This window comes from Varanus komodoensis, unplaced genomic scaffold (assembly GCF_004798865.1).
Source record: "Varanus komodoensis strain SLA01 unplaced genomic scaffold, ASM479886v1 scaffold1, whole genome shotgun sequence".
Taxonomy (NCBI): Eukaryota; Metazoa; Chordata; class Lepidosauria; order Squamata; family Varanidae; genus Varanus; species Varanus komodoensis.
The window spans coordinates 90866666-90882917 of record NW_025335268.1 but is presented as its reverse complement, the minus strand read 5'-3'; the positions used below and the strand labels follow the sequence as shown (position 1 = coordinate 90882917).

The 16252-nt window shown below is 38.8% G+C and overlaps 1 protein-coding gene across 7 annotated transcripts in view; it reads left to right on the top strand.

Moving 5' to 3' along the window:
* MAP3K13 (mitogen-activated protein kinase kinase kinase 13) overlaps positions 1-16019 on the top strand; it is a 54649-nt gene extending 38630 nt beyond the window's left edge. For 4 of the 7 annotated variants that reach the window (XM_044434671.1, XM_044434667.1, XM_044434670.1 and 1 more), the window contains 7 exons: positions 975-1084; positions 2023-2139; positions 2728-2865; positions 5242-5944; positions 6174-6244; positions 8218-8515; positions 9324-16019. In XM_044434671.1, the coding sequence (XP_044290606.1) occupies positions 975-1084; positions 2023-2139; positions 2728-2865; positions 5242-5944; positions 6174-6244; positions 8218-8515; positions 9324-9425 (1539 nt within the window). In that variant the 3' untranslated portion in view covers positions 9426-16019. The other 3 variants (XR_006415172.1, XM_044434686.1, XM_044434679.1) reach the window with 3 other exon arrangements.
* The last annotated feature ends 233 nt before the right edge of the window (positions 16020-16252 follow it).

Here is a 16252-nt window from a genome sequence, read left to right as displayed (position 1 = left end):
ATCTTCTGACAGGCCTTCCTGGATTAGTTCTCATGTCAATTTTATTTAATATGTTGTAATAGTCAACATTGTTTATTTATTTAAAACATTTCTATCCCGTCCTTTACAAAAATGCCTCAGGATGACTTACAATATTACTCACTGTTGGTTTAATTTCTTGTAAAATGTTCAGAGTCTGTTGGAATGGGCAGTATATAAATAATTAACATAAAAATAATTCTGTAGTCAAAGGAATATATATAAGTTTTCTTTATCAATTTATTTGTTGTTCTGATCAATGAACATTTTTATTGATCTTGTATTATTTTTGAGGCTGCAGATAGGCCAATGGATCAGAAGCTGTTACTATGGTAATCAAGGAGTCTATTATGCATTTTAGTGCAACTCCCATTTATTTATTTATTTATTTATTTATTTATTTAAAATGTCTTATACCATCTGATTATTATAAAATCTCAAGGTGGTTTACATAAAAAGCCAATATACGCTGGTATATATTAAAACCATATTACAACTAGAAAATTGTTAATCCATAGGAATTATGAGTGTGAGTTCTACAACAAAATAAACATCCACTCCCCTGTTTGCTGTGTTTGCATGTGCACTGAATAGCCTTAGAACTGTAAGCCAATTTGATGGATATATATATGAGAAGAAATTAAGGTGTCTGAAATGCTGAACAATTTTATAGGTTAGGATTGCCTATCACTATATGTCTGTACCTAGTGCTGGAGTTTGAGCTAAAATTAGAGTTGTAAGACAAATCTGGTAATTAATTTGTCTCTGGCTTACTAATACAGGCATTCAAATAAAGGTATTAAGAAATTATTCTTCAGAAAAAGGTAGTAAAGAAGCTAGGAAGAAAGACAGACTTTTTTCCTGATATGCTAGAGTAGTATACTCTTTCTTTATACAGTTTGCTACTGCCATGAATTATGCTGTATAACCATTTAAATGTAAAATTGCTTTGGCAGGCCGAATGGAGAGAAGAAGTGAAGAAGCACTTTGAAAAAATTAAAAGTGAAGGAACTTGTATACACCGGTTAGATGAAGAACTGATTCGTCGCAGAAGAGAAGAACTCAGGTCTGTTGATTTTACTTAAGAAAAACCCTTGTGATTCATATCAAAAAATCCAGCTAGTTCAGTATTCTGCTTCCAGCAGGAACCAGTTAGATGCTTCTGAAAAGTTCTCAAACAGGACATGAAGGAAATTATTTTTCTCTGTTTACTTCCCAGCACCTAGAGTGAGAGGCATACTGCTTCTGAAGCTGCAGGTTCCATTCACCTATCACGACTAACAGGGTTGGGAGGAACCCTAGTGGAATCTGTCCTTTTAGTAATTGCAGGCTTACTCTTGTGCTCAGGGTGGTCTTGCAAAGTGAACCGAGCTGAGAGGAAGTTCACAAATGCTCATGGAATTGGGGTTATACAGCCAGCAAGCTCCTTCCATGCCAGGTGCAGCAGCACAAAGGCTGTGGCAGGTGGTGCAGAAGAGGGATGCTGCCTGCACCTGGACCATGCGAGGCTCCATTTCTGGTGAACCATGTGTGGCAGCTGGCAGTATTCCTCTTCTCTGCTGCATAGACCAGCTCTTTGGACTGCTGCACTTTACACAGAAGAGAGTAACTTCTTGCACAATGCATGGGGCTTGATTCCTGATGTCCACCCTGCGAAGCTGGGCACGTTCACCAGGAACTTGGACTCAGGGCTGCTGCAAAGTGGACTGTAGTCCGGGGAGCTGAGGACAAGGAATCTGATTCCCACCCCAAAGGGATTCCTCACACATACTTAGCTAATACTTCTTGAAAGATGTATCCTCCAGGAATTTGTCTAACCTATTCATAAACAGACTCAGATGCAGGAATTAGGGTTGATCTGGGTTGAATAATTTCATTAGGGTTTATATGCTGATTTGCATATATTCACACAACTCTTTATGAGGAAAGACCTTAGAAGCAATTTTAAATTATGGGAAAGGCCTCTTAACTGTGTTTTTGAGACTGGCTCTCCCTTTTACACAGGCACGCCTTGGACATTCGTGAACATTACGAAAGAAAACTAGAAAGAGCCAATAATTTGTATATGGAACTTAGTGCCATCATGCTACAGCTGGAGGTTCGGGAAAAGGAACTCATCAAGTATGTACATCTATGTACTCCCCTATTGTGCTTATGAATAAGGATTGTTTTAGCTTGAGGTTTTTCATTTGTTTTTGTTACTTTGTTTTTTAAAATTGGTTTCCCAGTCTGGATAATGATCAAGCATAGCTCATTTCTAAATAGTACAGGAAAGATAAGCTGTTTAGGTTTCCCTTATATAGTTCAACAAAGCAATTCATTATCGTTTCATAGCAAAAATGATAGAGTCTTGTGGCATATTAAAGACTAGGAAATTTATTCTGCTGTATTTTCCTGTGGACTATTTTAGAGGATCCTCCTTTTATTTGGCCAAGGTCATGAAGGCAAAAGGCTTCCAATTTTAGAACACAATGATTATATTGCACTTCCTTATTTTTGGAATGTTCATCTGAGTTACAACCAGGACTCCTGATCATGTCAGTTGCTCTCTAAAATATTATTAGCCTTTTCCAAATCCTGCTATGAACACTTAATATGGAAAGAAAACTTGATGATGTCTATATATTGATTTGGAGAAAGCTGCAAATATTCCATTAGCTTTCATTTTATTATGAAAATATTGGGGGTTTCTTTGTATTCCATGTGCAGGCGGGAACAAGCTGTGGAAAAGAAATATCCTGGGACTTATAAGCGTCATCCAGTCCGACCAATAATTCATGCCAATGCAATGGAAAAATTGATGAAGAGGAGAGGAGTATCCCACAAATCGGGAAGCCAGACTAAACGGTGAGCTAAATAACAAAACTATATTTGGGGAGGTGGGGTTCAGAATGATCTGGTGTCCCTATATGTGTTCAGAATTGCTGATTACTCAAATGGCGATGACTGATTTCCTTGCTGCATAGAAACCATGAGTTAGATAATAGCATATGAGATAGTATGTGTGTCTGTCTGCATTCCCTAACCATAGCATGAACGTTTTGGCAGTGAAATGTAATGCAATTTAAGGGTATATCATTAGAGAGTCTTTTACTGGGTTTTTCAGAAACTATCTTTAGGTGGATCCCTCTACTCTAAGGCAATCCCACCATTAACACCAAATGCCTTTCCTTACTGGGATGTTTCTACTGTTACAGCTACTACTTGTGGCAGACGACTCTTCACCACTGAGCAATTTTTCCCTTCACCTCTGCTGACACCATTACACTACACTCTTTTATTTAATATAAAGATAGCTGATTGTTAGGTGCGAGACAGAGATAAGAGAAAAGTAAAGATATGTTATTTAAAAGAAATAACTCTTAAATAATATGGTTTTTTATTTTATTTCACAAACAAGGCTTCTGTAATGTTACTTTAAAAATTGGGCATCTGTTTTGTTCACATTATGACTAATCAGATGTTCAAAGCGCCATTTCCTAACCCTCAGACCTAAGCCAAATGCCCTGTCATGGTCCAATCTGATTGACAGACCTAGCAATGAGGGTTTGAAAGGCAGTCTTCTTTTTGGTATAAAGTTCCCCCCTTCCAGACTGCCACCTTAAGGCTGTTTACCAGGTTTCCCCTGAATTTTTCCATTTGATCCAGCAGCTGCTCTGCTTCAGACTGCAGCTACCAATAGATAGTCAGGCTGCAGTGCTTTCCTCCAAAGTCTGCTCCTAGAGTTTTCTTCTCACTTGCAGACCTGCTTTAGCCTCTTCCTCATGTGTTCTCAGCTGACAGATTGGTTTCCAGGTCTTTTGTCTGCTCTTCTTTCTGACTTATGTCTTGTTCGTGCTCTCAGTGACTCATGAATACAACTCCTGATAACTCTTCTTCAGGCAAAAACTCTCCAGGTGAACTCTCTGAGATGCCTCTTAATAGCACCTTATATTTGCTTCAGTCAGAAAGCTTTGGTGTTGCCAACTTTCATCATACCACCTCTGTTCAGAGTTTGGAACAATGGGTATCTTAGATGGTACTAATTAGAGGGTACCAATTTCAGCCCAACTGTTATTTATATATGTTATTTATATAATGCAAAAATATGGTCTTACTCCTCTTGCAGTGAGAATAGTAACCTCCATTCTACTAGTACATCACATTTACAATGGGCCAGTTTGCACAACCAAAATAACTGGCTTCTTATATTACTTGAACCTGGGTGATATGGCTTCTTGGAGGGGGAAACAACCTTGGGTTGTTGAAAGCTTGTTTTCCTATTCCAGCAAACCATGCTGCCTAGATTCAGATGATCTGACAAACAGTGCCAGGGCAGTGAGTATTCAAATTGTGACTCACTCACACCTGGCATACACCACGATTTAAATAACTGTGGTTTATTTTGATTAAGGGAACCAGGTGTTTTTCTTGAGCAAATTTCCTACCCCCAGCCAGTTTTTTAATTAAAAAAAAATGTAGTTCTGGAGATAGAGAGAGCTCCTCATGAAATACTTTCCCTTTCAAAATAGTGATATATTGCTTGTTAAAGCACTGTTTATGCTAATATTTGCAGCCAATTTACTGGGTTTGCAAAGATCTTAGATACAAACTTCAAATGTATAGAGTGTAAAGGGTTGGCAGTGACATTGTTGCTACTGTATTTATCAGAATTTCTAAACAATCAACACTGTTAAGACTTGATGTTAGCAAAGTAGGTGCAAATGTGGCAAATTACACAACCTCTTCAGATAGTCTGTCCTGAGTCTGTTATGCACAATGCTTCTTTTTCATCATGTTATTGATGCTTTTGTGCAAAAGTTTCTAGCTCTTATTTTATTTATGTATTTTTATTTAAAACTGTTATATGCTGGGACAACTTACAAATGTACAATTAAAACCAATAGAACAATAACAATTCCATAAAATTATATAAAAACAAAAAAAACCCCAACAAATTTTACTGGCACATACTATATTGTACTAAAAATAAGTACACTTACGCACCCTGGAGTTCTCTTTTCCCTAATAGCAAACTACCTAGTAGTCTTTTCATCCCTGTTGATTGTTTCTTTGTTACATGCTAATTCATAATTTTAAAAGTGTACAATATGTAACAGAGTTTGTGTTACTTCATGACCATGACTTCTGACCATAATGGGGTGGGGGGGTAATGCTTACAACTAAGCCTAGTTATATCTTAATTTTAACAGAGAACACACTTTATTTTGCAACCTTTCCCAGGCCTGATTTGCTGAAGTCTGATGGCATATCCAGCACTGAAGTGGCACCTAGTGGCTCTCCCCTCTCAGGGAGTCCCAAGATGTCAACACTTAGTAGCAAAGGACGTTATCGCAGCAAACCACGCCATCGACGAGGAAACAGCAAAGGCAGCTACAATGATTTTTCAGGGATCTTGAAAAGCCAGCCAGCACAAGATGAAGTGGCCCAGCCATCTTACCATCATCAGCACCCTCCGCATCACCCTCGGCTAAACATACATGGGCAGGACATAGCCAACTGTGCTAACAATCTTCGATATTTTGGCCCTGCTGCTGCCTTGCGCAGTCCTCTTAGCAGTCATGCCCAACGAAGGATGTCTGGTTCTAGCCCTGACCTTATTTCTGCTGCTATGGAAGCTGATTCACGGAGGAATTTGCAGGATGAGGAGGGCAAGGGTAATGATTGGGAATGTTGTGATAAAGGCACATACAACCTCTGCCCAGAGTGCAGACCAGGAACAAACAGTACAGATCAAGGACAGTTGCTTCAGTCAGGACTTGAGCAACCTGAAGCACCATCATATGATCCATTGTATTCAAATGTGCAGTTTCCTGGCAAGAGTGAGGAAGGTGAATTTAGCAACCACAGGTCAGTGCCATCCCTTGGTCCCAATCATCCTGCGAGCACCCCGGGACTGCTGTGTAAAATGCGACCCATTCCAAAGGTAAGGTCCCTTTGACTATCCCAGAAAGTGGGCTGTTTACATTTTGCTGTTTTCTGAGGCACCGTGCATGCACTGCCTGTATCTTGGATTCATTGTTCTTGTTGTATAGAACTGCATTTGGGGACTTCCGTTCATAAAAAGTGCTACTATATGAGACTAGATTGGAATCCATGTTGCTGCCCCTTTGTACATAATTAGCCATTAATATTGCCTTCTGCCTCCCCACCAGAGTGGTGACTACTCTTCAGAAGAAGAAGAAGGAGAAGTAGATAGTGAAGTGGAATTCCCACGGAGACAGAGGTAGAACTCTATTCTAATTGCTAAATGAAATTTAAGTTCATAAAAGAGAATGAAGTTTATGTGATTTTAATTTCATTGTAGCATGATGAGAACTTACAGGGTTGATCGTAACATTATTTGTTATCCTGGTTCTTCAAAAAGGAGAGGTTTTACTTGCATTTCAAGAAACAGAGTAGCATCTAGAGCAGTGACTGGAGGACTCTTTAAGTCCAAGGGCTGAATTAGCTCCAGAGTAGCATGTCATAGGCAGCCTACCAGTGGTGGGTGGGGCCACAGGCCAAAGCAGGGTGTTCCTATCACCCTGTTCTCATGATAGTCTCCAAAATGTGTTCTGGATGGAATAAAAAGTGGAAGTTAGGAAGTGGAAGAATGATGATTGGAAAGGGAGGGGACTAGAGAGAGAACTCCTCAAGTCAAATGGTTCTTTTCAGAAGGGGTAACACTTCAGAGGAATTTAGCAGGCTATATAAGGGTAGCATACACTTAAATTAACAATATGAGATGAGATGGTTGACTTGTTTTGACTTGCTTTTTTAAAACTGTAAAACATTTAAAAGTCCTGACAGTTCCTGGTTCATGATTTTACATAGTCCTAACCATCCTTCTGGAATAACATGCTGCCTGCACTTATTTGTGAGAAGTTGAAGTACAGAGTTAGAAATAGGTTTGTGAAGGTTGTTTAAATCCTTTGCTGTACTGAAACTACTGAACTGTAGAAAATAACAGTTCCATCTGGGGCGGTTAAAACTAGATGCTCTGTGAAATACCAGAATTTCACAGACAGTTTTTCTTTCCCTGCCTTTCCAAAATTGGTTTGCAGTCAAGCTTCCAAGCAGTAGGCATGTAAGAATACAAAAGTTGTGGGGGGAAAATGACTAGCCTGTAAAAGGAAAGGGTGGTCTCTTTAGTTTAAAAAGCTTGTGCTTTGATGTTACTCATTGTATTCTGTTAAGGGAGTGAGTCCTGTGGTCTATTAGTAACTGCAAGGCTTCTGAGCTCAGAGAAAAGAAGCAGGCTTGTATTATGGCATATGATATTAGGTAGCTTTAAAGATTTGAGGTTCAGTTCAGAAGATCCAGGGCTCATGCCAGGTGTCATATTGTCACACTTAAGCAGTCATCCAAACTAGATGTTACCAGAGTGTGGATAGGTCATAATATAGGCAAGGTCATTACTGAAATATCACTCTAAGTTGAGAAAAGGTGTTCCATTTAGAGTGAAAAAACTGCTTGTGGTAAAATTTTCCCATAACTTTTCAAGACCTGTGCATAATATGTACTGGAGTGGCCAGACTTGCTCAGTGGAAGAACCACATACAGCAAATGTCAGATGTTTGACAGCCACAAGATATGAACAAATATTAACTTATATATTCATTTCTTTATTTTGACCAAACAGACATTGCTATAATTATCAGGCTAGTTACTGCTAGTAGAGGTCTTGTGAGTCTCCATCTTGGCTGTGAGTCACTGAAACTTGCTCTCCGCAGGACTCTTGGGCATGCTGACTGGGCCTGGTATTTGAGGCTCAGAGTAGAAGTAAGATGATTGAAGCAGCACTGTGAGTGGTTCTCACAGCAGGCAATGTGCCCATCTTTCCCTGGAAGGCTTTTGTGTTCACTAGCTCAGCTGCTGGTTGAGCCTTGATTGGTTGAGGCTCAGAGCTGAAGTCACATGATTGAAGCACCATATTTGGTTATTACAGAAGAGGACTTGTGCCCTTTTCCCTTCTTTTGTTTGTGCTGAGAAGAGAAGTTGAGTCTGGCTTTTTTGGCCTTCTGTGAGCCACAAAATAAACTCAAAGAGCTGCATGCGGCTTGTGAACCTTGATTTGGTCACCACCGATATATACCCTTCTAAGTATGTCAGACTTGGCTTCCTATCAGCTTACCTTTTTTGGTTACCCTACTTATTAGATCAATTGTATTCAGCTTTTGAATCAAGTCAACCTGTTAACGTATTATGGATTTGCAGACCACATCGCTGCATCAGCAGTTGCCAGTCGTACTCAACGTTCAGCTCTGAGAACCTCTCTGTGTCTGATGGAGAGGAGGGCAATACCAGTGACCATTCCAACAGCCCAGATGAGCTTGCCAATCGGCAGAAAGATCAGGCGGCTGAGAAGCTGGACGACATGCTGTCACAGACTCCAGAATTTCCCATTGAGATATCTAACCAGTCTGATGGTCTTTCGGATAAAGAGAGTGCTGTACGCAGAGTGAAGACACAGATGTCACTTGGCAAGTTGTGTCCAGAGGAGCATGGGTATGAGGTCAGTAGCACTGTATCTTTCTGTTTTAGGTCACTGAAAAATTAGTTAGGCCTTTTGGAAACTAGAATTTTGTTTATAGTGTGCAAAACATGCATACTATCATCATACTTGCTGCAAGGCTTCTCTTTCCACAGTACACCTAAGGCTGTCCGTGATCCTCTGGAGAGGTGCTTCCAGGAGCCTTGACGTTCTCTTCCCACTGATACCAGGCTCTTCAGATCTCTTTATTTGTAGATCTCCAGTCCCAGATAGATAGAGGCATTTCTTAGCAACATTAACCATTAAACTGCAGTGTCCTTCCCAAGGATCCTTAAAACAAGAATGAGAGGAACTTACTAGGGTTTTATTCACTGTAAATGTACATCCTGGAAGTTCCATTAGTATTTGAACCTGTTGTTGCATTACTTTTCAAAGTGTTAGTTCCCAAATATGCCCTGGGATTGCAGACAGATGTGGCAAGTTGCCAAAGAAATCTTATTCACAGGTCCCATGAAGCCTCATCAAGAGATGTTAGTGCAGGCAGAATTAACTCAATTTTTATCAGAGCCTCTGGCCTTTGGAAAAGGAACTTATTGACTTGAGGTTCTCCCTGTCCTATGCCTTCAGATAAATCATGTGGTGCAGAGTTCCTGGGACTTCTGAAAAGGAACCATACATGTCAATTTGTTCCCCATGGCAGGATTTCTCGGAGGTGAAGAGCATGTGTTTTCATTTTTCATTGAGAGGGAACTTTAGATCTATAGCATTTTCTTTTAAGATGAAAAGTGCCAATAAATAATTCCCAGTGTTCCTTTTGTTTTGTGTACAGAATCCTGGGGAGTTTGGAGGATCAGGTGGTGACTCTTCAGATGGGGACTGCTCTGATGCAACTGTGAGGACCAGTAAAGCCTGCAGCTCTGCAACATTGTAATAATAAATCTCCTCCCTCCTTCAGACAGTTGATCAACTGACATCTTGATTCCCCCAAGAACCCTCTCTTCATTCCTTCTTTGAGAAGCTGCTTCTCCACCCCATCACCCAAATGATCTGCAATAACTTGAATCTTTGGAGAAATGTTCTGATGAATTGGTTTCTCAGCGAGCATTTCAATAATGAATGGCAGGGATGTATTTTATTGAATAATTGAGCTATTGTATCATATTTTTGGCATTTTAACACTTTTTACTCTGAAGAGTGGTCTGTACCCATAGACAAAATAATTAGTTGCAAAAAATGTTCAGAAGACAAGCCTGTGAAAAAGAATGATCTTTTTGAGTCTTAGACAACATACACTGATAGGCTAGGATCTGATGCTGCTACGTTGATATGGGACCAGGCCACAGGGCTCTGAAGGGCTGGAAATAAAGAAAGGAACTCAATGATTTGATCATATCCAGTGAAGTGGTGGATGAGGCAATCTGTGAAGAAATATCTGTGTAATCAGTGTAGCATTTCCAATAGGAGGGTGTTCACATTCCTGGAAAGTGTGTCTGAGTCTCTGCTCCCCTGGCATGTGAGAGTGGGAGCTAATTGTGCTTGTTTTTAATTGGTATTTGGTTGGTTGTGGCATCCTGCATCTGTATTCTAGCCTCAGTCTCTCTCCAGCATTTTTTACCATCATTGTGCCACTGTGAGATCAGGCGATAAGGCATGGAGATGCTGGAGAATAGAGAGAAATGAACGTGCTGTTTGGTAATCATTATCTTAGTCTCCTTTACAACCTGTCTTTTGTTTGCTTCCTTCAATTAAAAACAAATCGATCAAATTAATGAAGATCAAGAACTCACAAGCCATGGAAAAAACATTCTACACATTCGGAGGACAATCTGGAGGAAGGATTCTGCTATAAAGGACACAATAAAGGAGGGTTGTCACTGGATGGAACCAGGGGAATTGCATTGTCTGGACCACATGATGCACTTCTCCAATGTTTGTCTAGTACTGTTCTGGTAGGTAAGCGCTGGCAGCGTATCAGGCTTGATGCAAAGTAGCATTTGAAAAGCAGTGATGAGTAGAGAATGCTCCATTTTGGGTTTGAGGGAGCCTAAGCCATATTTCCATGGTAGTGGATTTTGGACTGGAGAGGGTCTGAGATTTGATTTTCCTAAGGGAAAGGTATTCCACCTTCCTTCTGCAATACCTCATTGTTCCTAAGCAACTCACTGGCATTTATAATCATGGCTCTTCTAATTGAAATGTCCAACTGGAGCAAAAAAAACATGCACTCACACACAAAAGTTATAATTTGGTTTTATAACCAAAGTGTTAACAAAAATATCAGCTTTGTCACATTGTGTGTCTAGTTAATTATATTCAGGGAAGAAAGGCTCTTTGTTTTGTGTGTAAAACTGTATACCTAGCAGGATTTATATTTAAGGTAGTGAGTAGCAATTGCCCTTCTCACTATGCCCTTAAATCAAAGGGGAAGGATGGGTTGCGCGCTGTGCTGCTGTTTGTTTACATTTGATTTGATTTTTTAAAATAATTTAATAACCTAGAGGTAAAATGAAGGGAAATGCATTACTAATACAGAGAGCAGTATTGTATGAGTTAAATTATTCCATATTTTTAAAATTCTGTAGCTGGACTACATGGATCATAAGTTATCTTATTTATTTTAATTTCTGTAGCTAAAAGGCAGGGTTTATTGTAGCATGACGAATTGGTCCCTGTTCAGTTGCTTCATAACTTCTTACCCCAAGAGAAGCAAGAGCCAGTATTGTAATAGTCTTCTATAAGCCTAGTGATGTGAAGGCCTGACAAAATTTGGGAAAAAACCCATTATTTCCCAAGAACCATTTATGGGTTTTTTTCCCTGAAAAACTGGAAAAATTGAATAGCTTATGAAATATTTTCTTTTAGAATGTAAGGCAGGGTGCTTATATATTCACCTAGCCTTTATTCCTCCCAGTGCTTTCTAAAAATGTTCTAATATTAAGATTTTGATAAAAAGAACAGAGATGTAAAATATCTGGATGTAATGGAGCCATAGGGGGATATTTTTATCCTCTGTGTAATTCCCAGCATAGTTATTTCTTCCATTCCTTATTAAATTTATTGATTGAGTGCATATTGATTGAAGAACATGTAGGAATGCTTCTAGTTATGTAGTTTTCCCACATGTGAATAGAATCACTATATTATAATATGGAAGAAAATGTCCATTCTTGACAGCTTGGGTTTTATTCTACAGAATCCTTTCTGGGCTTGTTCTAGTAAGATGCTATAGCAATCAGTCAATGCACCCTTAGATCTAAAACCCAGATGTGAAAAAGTGTAGGTTATCCCACCACTGTCACCAGATATGATGGAACAACACAGTGGTTACCCACTTTTTTTTTTTTTTTTTTTTTTGCTAATTTTGAGGCATTGGTCTATAGAACTCTGCCACAGATTTTAATAAAGTTCTCAACTAGACCTTAAGGTGAGGGAATGCTGCCTCGCCTATAAAACCTTGCAGTTAAATATGGTTTCTTACCATTCTTAAACTGAGTCTTTTCTCACTAAATAAAATCTGATTTCCTTACAAACAGTAACAGATATTGTATACCAGTCTTCCTACATCTGGCTTTTAGGATGAACCAGATGTTTTAGGGACTACTTTCAGAAGTTCATTCTGAGCAGACATAAAATTGGAACCTTAAATGTTTTGAATAATTTGGTTTGCGCGTAGAATTCTTTTGTATATTAAATTTAAAAGTATTGTTTATTTAGGTGATACTTACAAATTTAATCAGTTTACTTATAAAAAGTTTTAGAAGCAAACCAAGGTGTGCATAATACAATTTTAGGAACATTAAGGGTGTTTTATGTTCCTAAAGCACCTTTCCCCAGCCTGGTGCTCTCCAGATATTTTGGACTACAATGCCCAGCATTCTTGACCATCAACCATGTTGTCTGGGGCTGATGGGAGCTGAAGTCCAAAAGCAGCAAGTGGCTGCAGTACTGTAAAAAGAGTTAACAAGCAATGCTTATTTTTATTCCCCCCACCCTTTCCTCCTAATTCTGTTTTGTTTTTCCTGGGAAAAAAACTGAAAAAATAATGCTTTTTTAAACCCGTGGCTTCAGAATTTCCAGAAATTTTAAATGTCTGTACAGGTTACTCTTACCTTGCTGGTGGACAATAAGACAATGGAATAGGCCGATACCAGCAAATTGATGCAGTGCTAGGTTGCATGTGCATGGAGTATAAAATGGGGCAGATAGAGATCGTAAAACATGGCATGTTTTAAACCGCTGTACTGTCAGAAAAGTGGTATATCAACCTGAAACGTAAACAAGTCATCCCTGTCCACTTAAAGTGCATCTTTCTCTCCTAAAGACAAGACTTCCTAGAGCATTATCTGTTTACATCAGATTAGTCTGAACTCTGCTCATTTTGAACGAAGTTGTTATTGGAAGCTTATGTCCTTTTTGCCTAGTTATGTAGCTTGAAGGTGAGCTGCTATCTTTGAGGGCCCCATAGAGGATGTTTCTTCACACTCCAGTAAATACAGTCTTATTGGTATATGGGTCAAGTTGTGGGAGGACAGCTTAGTACTGCACATATTAGTACTACCACAGCCCACCTAATTCAGTCACATAACTTGGTGCTTCCTTTGGAAAGCTTACCCTCTTGGCACTACCTAAACTGGGGTAGTCACCATGTACCTCCAGACCACATATGACTCTCACTGTGGCTGCTGTCATCCTGCCAAATTTGAGCTTACTTGAATTGTTTTAGTGGGAAAAAATATTAAAAGGGAAATAAATGGCATTGGCAGCTGCTGCAAAGCACCAAAAAGTTGTTGAATTTTACCGTTTTGCTGCTCTGTAGCAGTTATGAGCAGCCTTGTTTTACAACCACATGATCAGATTGCCCAAAGTTTCTCACATCTGTCAGTAGCTATTCTGTTAGCCTTAAGTTATTTATGTTTGAAGTTTACCCCATTCTTCCTGGTCACTAGACAATTATTCTGTTCCATTATGCGTGTTTTACTTAAAAGGATGTTGTGGTGGTGATCTCTGAATTTTGATCTCTGACTTTGTAAATGCTTTGCTAATAACATTGGCAAACAAGCAGACTCTTTGGTAATTACACAATGTACCTCACTTTGTGAAATGAAGATTCTAGTTCATCAACCCAGGGCTGAGTATGTTTTGGGAAAGTCTTTTTTTTAAATACAGCGAAGTGAGGGATCATGTCAAGAATGACAGGAAGTTGCATGTTTTTCCCATATGAAGACTTGCTCAGTGCTATTTTTTCCAAACTACTTTGAGGAATTTCATACTACGTTTTTCATGCCCAGGATATAATGCAGAACTGTCAAGCAGGAATTGTCAAGGATTGTAGGCAAAGGAATTTGTTATGAGTCTTAATGTGGACATATTGAGCCTGGAGTCTTATGTATGCAAAATATATGCTTTACCACTGAAGTACAGCCTTTCTGTATAGGAATTTGCTACATTAGAAGAGAATGGGTCTGATTTAATGGTCTTTGTTGTGTCTTGTAGCCAGTGGCTATTTGCTTTTGGTATTTGCACATATGCTGCATCTGCAGATATCATGCTGCACAGTGCATGCAGTTCTCTGTGAGAGTATTTAAAGGTTCATGAAGCATTCATGAAGGTGTATCTCTGGCAGAAGGATTCTCCAAAGAAATACACTTTCCCTAGCCATGTGTATCCCGTGTTTCCATTTACATTGAAACACACAGTTTTTCCTTGACCATGCCCCAAAAGCTCAAGGGATTAAGGGACACTGATTTAAAATTTATTGAACTGGTGGTCCCAAGAATGTGATGGTGTAGCTATCAACTTGTTCTAAGATTGTCTAATATTCAAACACTAAATTCAACTGTAGAATCTTCAGAATTGTTAAATATAATTTGTGTCATTGAGTACAAGGAGACGATTCTTCCAGAAGTATTTATTCTTTTTCCCAAATTAGGTTGAGAAGGTGCTGTTTCATGGTAAACTGATAAAAATATGAATTAACATATTAAAATAATTTTAATAATGCCATCTATCCCCATGCTATTAAACACTTTGTTATTAACCTTCAAGGGCAGTCCTGAATGCACAGGGTTAAAAGAAAGCAAATATAATCTCGCAGCTAGAGATCCAAGTAAGCTGCAAGCTTGTTAAGAAAGGCAGTGATATAGATAATACAGTCAAGGAGACACAGCTGAAAATGCCATCCCTGCAATACTGAAATGTCTAGGACTACCTTTTGCACAATGCACTAATGTCCCCTGGTGAATTTCCTAGCCCTCTATATCACTGGGGGTTGCTACTGCTTGGGATGATGCCATGTCACACAGTAAATCTTAAAGCAGAGCAGGAGGATGTGTCATAGGGATCTAGTTTTCAGTGACATTGTCATGTAGCCTGGCTTTAAGCAGAGACATTCTGTAGTCCTATTGTATTCAAAAATACTGTCCATATTCTGCCTCTGAGATAACATTGCTAACCCTAAAATTTGGATGATGAGCTGTGGTATGAAAACATATTGGTCTAACAGAGGTGAGATTTTAAATGATTGATGTTCTCTAAGAGTACACAGGCCATGTGTTTAAAGTTTTTTCTTAAGTGTGAGGGCTAAAAACTTTTTAATGTGGAAACAGACTCTCAGGTATTTCTGTGACTTTGGGCTCTTTCAAAAGCCTGCTGTGTTCTGTAGGTCCAATTAAAGGTACTGACTGTACCTGTTTTATTCTCTGGGAACAACACTCCAAAGCACTAAATATTGAGACATAGAAGTTTGAGAGTTGGTGATACTGGTAGTGCGAGACACACACTGTTTTGTCTTTCTTTTTCCGAGAAAGCATGATGGCAAAAGAAAATAGCCATTATGATTTTTCATACATTACACTGAGTTTGTATTCAAGGAACCAAGTGGTACAAGAAATGCTTTATTAGAGATGTGCTAAGAAATGCATTTTTGTTACAAGGTAGGAAAATAGGCCAGTCATTGTGTTAACACTCTGATAGCATATTTGGGATGGCAAAGGAATGGATAAATCTTCATAGCAGAGTCTAAATTGTTTTTCTTTTGAATCTTGATTCAAAGCCATAAACCCAAACATATCATATTCAGATTATTAGAAAGTATTGCTGTATGTTATCAAGGGTAAATTTTCTTGCTGTGTTATAGCCATTTTGTGCAAGGGCATTACAAAATAATTGCCTGATTAAGGGCTTGCTAGTAATGACACAGCAATCGTAAAACATGCTTAGAATAAGCAATGGGAACTGGAAATAGCTTTGGAGTCAAATGACTTGTTTAGGATGTTTTCACCTCTTATAATTCTTAATTATCGGGTCCAGCTATGATGCAATCAGTATGGTGGCTAATGATTACTGGGAGTTAGTGGTTTTGTCTGTCATAAAATGATAATTTCATCTCCTATGCTGTCTTTTCTCCCTATTCTATGGCTTCCTGAGGCAAACTTGATTTTTTGTATTTGTATTGAACAGCGTATAACAATTGGGAACAAGACTGACTATCAAAACAGATGCATGGAATAAAAGCCAGTGTACCTCATGTGTTGAGAGCTCATATGTCCAGTGTGGTGCAGCTACATATATTACATCAGAAAATTGAGAAAAGAAGTGGATGTCTTTCTATTTCCAAATAATTTTTCCAGGACCTTCTGGATAATATAGCCTGTAGAATTGATAATTATATATGTTAAAAATAGACATAGTGCTAGGAGAATGGCAAAAACGACACAGTATTGTACTGGTATATCTCCAGAAAAAATGATAAACAGGCAT